This window comes from Camelina sativa, chromosome 20, assembly GCF_000633955.1.
Source record: "Camelina sativa cultivar DH55 chromosome 20, Cs, whole genome shotgun sequence".
Taxonomy (NCBI): Eukaryota; Viridiplantae; Streptophyta; class Magnoliopsida; order Brassicales; family Brassicaceae; genus Camelina; species Camelina sativa.
In genome coordinates this window covers 3820965-3827185 of record NC_025704.1, presented here as the reverse complement: position 1 = coordinate 3827185, position 6221 = coordinate 3820965, and the positions used below count along the sequence as shown (strand labels likewise).

At 38.8% G+C, this 6221-nt stretch overlaps 2 protein-coding genes across 4 annotated transcripts in view; both read right to left on the bottom strand.

Moving 5' to 3' along the window:
- LOC104769125 (calmodulin-binding transcription activator 1) overlaps positions 1 to 1025 on the bottom strand; it is a 6499-nt gene extending 5474 nt beyond the window's left edge. The window contains exons 1-2 of one of the 3 annotated variants that reach the window (XM_010493265.1): positions 711 to 1025; positions 187 to 306 (exon numbers count right to left, since the gene is read on the bottom strand). In XM_010493265.1, the coding sequence (XP_010491567.1) occupies positions 187 to 306; positions 711 to 759 (169 nt within the window). In that variant the 5' untranslated portion in view covers positions 760 to 1025. The remainder of the gene's footprint in view (positions 1 to 186; positions 307 to 710) is intronic. The other 2 variants (XM_010493267.1, XM_010493266.1) reach the window with 2 other exon arrangements.
- On the bottom strand, positions 1492 to 6138 carry LOC104769124 (potassium transporter 7-like). Its single transcript, XM_010493264.2, has 9 exons — positions 5656 to 6138; positions 4824 to 5052; positions 4480 to 4728; positions 4324 to 4374; positions 3942 to 4214; positions 3489 to 3644; positions 3078 to 3332; positions 2469 to 2991; positions 1492 to 2231 (listed from the first exon to the last, which is right to left on the bottom strand). The coding sequence occupies exons 1-9, from the start codon at positions 5944 to 5946 to the stop codon at positions 1682 to 1684; spliced, it is 2577 nt and encodes an 858-aa protein (XP_010491566.1). The 5' UTR covers positions 5947 to 6138; the 3' UTR covers positions 1492 to 1681.

Genomic DNA, 6221 nt, shown 5'->3' with positions numbered 1-6221 from the left:
AAAAAAAAAAAAAAAAAAAAGTCAACTTCTTTGAAACAAATTAATAGGATGAAGAGAGCGGTGAAAGTATCATTTGAAGCCAGCAAATTATGGAACATTATAATAAGCAAAAAAAAGTTTGACTGCTATGCATAAGATATATTGCTGCAATTTGCAAAGAAATGTGAAAGGAACTTGCAAACATACTGGCGGGTCGGGTGGGAGACTCTGATGCTATGTGGAACTTGTGATGGTTCTGAAGAATTTCACAAATCTCAGCAGGCCTAAGCCACCTGTGTCGGGCTTCAGACATCAACTGTTCCATATCTACGAATTCATAAAGGTAAAAAAACATATATATTACTCCAAACACTTTATTGAATCTGATTATACTACTCAAATTACACAGCCGCTAATAACTAACAAAATACGAAAATCGCCAATGGAAACAGAGCAATCTCAGCAATTACACAAAAATCTCAACTTTTAATTGAAAAGAAAAGAGCAAATTACTTTATTCCGTCGCAATTTCAGAAAAAAAGAAAAATTAAACAAAAAAAAAGTTCCGACAAAACATTGCCGAGCAACAGCAGTAAGAAGAAGGTGAGAGTGAGCTAAATATCTCAGACTGCGACATTTGACATAAAATCAATCGAGCAAGCAAAGGAAGAGGAACCAAACGAAATAAACAGTGGAGAAGGGAAGGGAAAATAGGAAAAAGAGAACGAGACCTAATCGAGGAGAAGGACTAGTAAAGCCAAAAGATCTACGATCCACCATAGAAGTAAAAGATAAAACCCGCCACACAAAATCGAACAAAAGAGAGATCTCCTCTATAGCTTTTCGTAATCACAAAAAACGATAGAATCAAAACGAACCCTAACCGATCTGAGTAATATGCATGAACTGAGAGGAAGAGAAGAAGCTTATAATAAATATATTGTTTCCTTTCTTTCGAGATATATCCAGCCAGGTGTGAATGCGAAAGCGATTTTTTTCCTTCCTTTGCTCTCTCCCTTTTTTCCTTTTTTTTTTTTTAATTATCTTCTCTTATTGGAAGAGAGAGAGAGACCCAAGGAAAACCAAATCGTTTGGTTTTATAAAAACAATGAAATTGTACCAATGTTATTCCATCCAATACAGTTCTGACATGTGTTATACACATCTGATTTGTCTGGCCCATCATCCTTGAATTGAATTCTCTATTAATTTTATAGTAACGCTTTTTTTCTTTTCTTTTTTTAATTCAAGATTGTTTGTCAAATGTCAATTTCCCTCTTTCTTTTAAGTTTTAAGCTCGCAGCGGCGGCGGATCTGACGGTGGAGATTCAAAGTCAAATCTAAGTCTTTCGGATCCCCATCATCGTAGATTGAAAAGCTGCTGATGAAGATGAACCATGGAAGTTGGGAACATCTTCATTCTTCTTTACCATATATCAGTATCATCATCAGTGTGACATGTCTCTTCTTCTAGTTTTGAGTCTAGGATTTAACACAAAAAAAAAGAGATACTTGAAATTTCCTAAACTCAAATCAAATATAGGCTCGTCTTTTCTCTCTACCAGACGCTCTATAGATTTGGAGTAAGTCAGATGATACTCAGATTCGTAACAACAATGCAAAAACACCAACGCAACATACAAATTTTAAACCTATGGACTCGAATATAAACTACACCATTTTAAAGAAGAACGAAGAAGGCTCAGACCATGTATGTCATACCGACCTGCATCAGATGCGACTGAGGCACACTCAGATTTGCTATCCCTCTCCTGCAGTTTTTCCTCAGGAATGCGTAGAAGTAATTTATCACTAACTTCTTGATGAACCATGAATCTTTTCTTGCTCTTATATCCCCATGCCCGAGTAGATACACCACCCCTGATTCTTTCGCTTTGTGTATGAACGATAACTCTCTCTCCAGGCTTTGCTCGGCTTCAGATACAGAGGAGTCAGATGATGCGTCAAACGGATGGTTGTTTGTCTGATCAGACGAAGCATTCATTTCCATGATCGGTCTGTTTAAGTCTCTGTACTCAGACAGAAGGGGAACACCCATCGAATACATGCTTCCGTTGGGGCCAATGACGACTCTAGAACCTGCAAAATCGTCCTCTGAGTCTGAATCATCGTTCCCATCACTCTCCAACGAACGTTCTTGAGCTTCTCTTCGGATGAACTTCTCCAGGCTCTCGATTAATAGCTGCTCAAAAGCTTGGTGGTTCTCCTTCCTTGCATCCTTGTAACCATACCTTCACCACATATATAACACAGTGTTTATTTATATTCCCTTTCTCGGAATCGAAAAGGAAAGAAATCAAAGAGGAAATATGTTCCTGTGGGTCAAATTGGAACCAACGTGGCTCTTACAACGTAATTCTCTATGTAGTACAAAAAGAGTGAATGGAAATTTCATATCTACAAATTGTTATCTACTGCTATAAACTAAAAAAATTTGGGCAGTGAAAGGGAAAGAAAAAAAGACCAACCTGGCAATGCAACGGAATAAGTGATAGCTTTTAGTGCAGACGCGTCTGAAGAGGAACCTTTCATTCTGGGGTACAACTGGAACCGGGACATATTTTATGCAGACAAAAATGACCATGGAATGAATTGCAGGAAGTGTGGTCAGAAAATGGCCAAATATTGCCGGTACTCCCTTCACTAACTCATTGTACAGCAAACCAATACCAGGAGCTCTAATTGTTCCCAGGTTGCACCCAAGATCTCTCATTAAATCCATTGACAGCTTTTGTTCCACTTCTGTTTCATACCGGAGCTTACTTCCATAGTTCCAAATATACATTATACCAAACATGATTACAGCAAAAACCAATATTATCCAGCTTCCATCTCCAACACTCGCTATAACTGAAGAGAAAAAGATCAATTCCACTCCAAGGAAAACTACCAGAAAGGCAATCACGACTACGATGTTTATCTGCCATATAAGTAGCATGATTAACGTCACTAGAATTGTCGTCGTCATCATCACTCCAAGCTCAGCCATCCCTGGGAAATTAAAACAAATTTTAAAACGGGGGAAGATTATCAGATCACCTTAGGAAGATAAGGGAGACAGAGAAATCAAATATTACCATATGCATTTCCAATCTCATCGATACTTGAGATTGAGCAGACGACGACCAGGCAAACGGCAAGCAGAAACCAGTTTAAGACAGGTATATAAATCTGACCCATAAATTTCCGAGAAGTATGAATAATTTTGAGACGAGGGAAACAACCCAGAGCTGTTGACTGTTTAATACATGAGAATGTTGCCGTCGTCATTGTGCGGCTAGCAATTAGAGCCGCAACGTTGGCTACGAAAAGAACCGGCCAGAATGCAGCTCCTGTAGAACAATATGATGAATCAATAACTTATACTAGTTTTTATATATAAGTTTCTAACCCGCACCCCGAGAACAGCCTTTGCAGTGGTATTCAAGTGGTTTTGTTTGCCAAAGAGGCATGTATATTACAGACTGAAGGAACCAGCTGAACTTTACCTGGAACAGATGAAAAGAAAGCTTGATGAGCATCAGCATGATTTTCCATCAGGTATGCAGCTTGTCCCATATAACCCAACATGAGGCACGGCAGGACAAGACACACAAATGTAAGCTGCAGAAAACCACTACGAAATAAATTAAAGTTGCAGAAAACTAGAGCAAAAAATAGCATACAAAAAGAAAAAGGTAAACATCGGCCACCAAAGGCCATTCTNCAGCAGTTGGCCCTGTGTACTGAAAATATTCAAAGCAAAACTATAATTAGGAGATCAGAATACTTAAAGCATACCTTCACCATCATCATTTGCCCATAGAACAACAAGAACATATTTTATAAGGGGGACCAATAGTAAGNATGGAGAATAAAAAGGCTTATTCACTTCTGTTAGCCTTTGCTATAAGAGTAATCTAGTTCATTTTCTAATGAAAATATTGGCCATCCAGAAAAACTGAGAAAATTACCTGTAGCACAGAGAATGCAGCCTCCAAGTGCATACCAAGCATTTATAGAGTTCCTCTTGAAGAAGTAATAGATGTGGACAGGGTTGAATGCTCTAAAAACACTGCTATCGTACTTGATCAGGTTGTAAATGCCAATACCAGCAAGACAACAGAACCATATAAGTAAGGCAGGACCTACTACTAGTCCCATCTTACTTGTACCATATTTCTGTAGACTAAAGAGGATCACCAGAAATGCAACCGAAATCATCACCACTTGATCTGCAAAGAAGTAACAAGAGAAAGCTGAACAATAGCGAAAATGCAATGACAAAGATAAACAACCAGCACTAAACAGCTTCAAGGTTAATTACACTATAATCTCCATTACCTTGCTCCACAACATCAACTCCGACCTTAAGTCCACCAACAGCTGACATAACTGCAGTATGCAACTAAAGTGATTTAGACAAGTCCATATGGTAGCAGAAAAACCTGTTCAATAAAACAGAATCATGAACATACTTAGAAGAGGTTATATAAGAACCTGACATTGCAGGAGTTACAACTCCATCGGCAATGACCATGGAAGTTCCAGCAAGAACTAGCACGAGGAGAAGTTTCTTCAAAAATAATGAATTCTCGAGTTTTTCTTTTAATTTCAATGACCTCTCAAGCTCAGGGCAAGGCACCTTCAGTCTAAAACTAGAAATTCGGGCGTCTGAGCGAAGTTGATTAGGGATAAGACTAATCTTGGCGTGACGAGAGATTAATGAGTATAACGCAAAGGTCCCACCTGAAATATTATAAGTAATCACAGCAGTTGGCCCTGTGTACTGAAAATATTCAAAGCAAAACTATAATTAGGAGATCAGAATAATTAAAGCATACCTTCACCATCATCATTTGCCCATAGAACAACAAGAACATATTTTATAAGGGGGACCAATAGTAAGGTGTATAACACTAGAGACAATGCTCCAATGACATCTTCTTTTTCTTGGACAGGTGATTTACTGAACATTACACTGAACGTATACAATGGACTGGTTCCTACATCCCCAAAGACAACCCCTAGTGTCTGGAATGCAAGTAACACTCTCCTCCCAACAGTCAAGTCCTAGCAAAAGAAAAATACACAAATAGAAGTTCGGTTAACTATGCAGAGAAATGTACTGGATAAAAAAAAAACAAGTTTTAGACCATAAGATCATCCATTATTCTTTATCTGCAGCAGAACATGCAAAAAGAGTAGTTCCTTCAAGCAGAAAACTGAAAACTCCTCCCTAGGTACTAAGTATCATCAAAAAGAGAACTCAAGCCAGTACAATGATAAAGCTTTGGAATCAGAAAACGCAGTCACTGCTCTTTTGGAAGTTCCCATCCCAGGATACAACCATCACTAAGGAAAACAGATCAAAACAGCATCCACAAGCATAATAGAGTCATGAACCCATCTCCATCACTGCAACTTAGAAAATCGCATACTAGCTTTCCTAATTCTTGATTCCTTCTAGTCCATAATCTCCACATATTGCTAAAATAATTTCAACTTAATTTCTTATGGCACTTCCCTATCCGGCGGTCCTTTCTAGTTAGTATCTGAACTCTGGTAAAAACAGCTAAAATATAATATTTGTTTAGGAACACACTCATCAAGCCCTGTCCATGGCTATATGACAATATGAAATGGGAAAAAGAAAATACGTAAACAATGAATCACCTCGTAATCATTCCTCGGAGCACCGGGAACTTCAAGCGCTTCCACGTCGAAGGAATCAACACGCGGACCAGTACGGATCAGGCGATGCTCCGGTATCTCTTCCTCATCGGATTCAAGTCCAGTACCGTCGAATCCATCATTATCATCTTCAACGTCAATCTCGGATTCATCATCTTCTTGAATAACCCAACGAGACTCGATAGAATCCATGGATGTCAAATCTCCAAGACCAGCTCCTGAGCTATCGATCTCTTCCTTTTCAGAACCTTCCAAACTGCTTTCCTCCGCCATTCTTACAACTCTCCGATCGTAATCAAGGCTGATTATAAAAAAAAAAACTCCAACAGATTCGTAGGATCGATCAAACGAGATGAACCCCAGCAGTAGAGTTTCGCATCTGATCAGAGAGAAGTAGAGATTTCTCGACGAGATGACTTGTTTCTTTACTGCCGATTCATGCCGATGTTCTCAATCTCTGCTTTACTAGTTGCTGCTTAACCGGTCTGATACAAAGGTGACAAGTATTGCACCGGATTCATCAAGTCTTAACCGGTTTGATTGGTTTA

Bases quoted from the DNA above. Each gene is read 5' to 3' on its own strand.
- LOC104769124 (XM_010493264.2), bottom strand. From the start codon at position 5,946: ATGGCGGAGGAAAGCAGTTTGGAAGGTTCTGAAAAGGAAGAGATCGAT. The intron at 3,645-3,941 runs GTTTTTCTGGAT...TTTTTGCTCTAG, and splicing joins TGCTACAGGTAATTTTCTCA to TTTTCTGCAACTTTAATTTA. The intron at 2,232-2,468 runs GTTGGTCTTTTT...TATGTGGTGAAG, and splicing joins TTATTCCGTTGCATTGCCAG to GTATGGTTACAAGGATGCAA.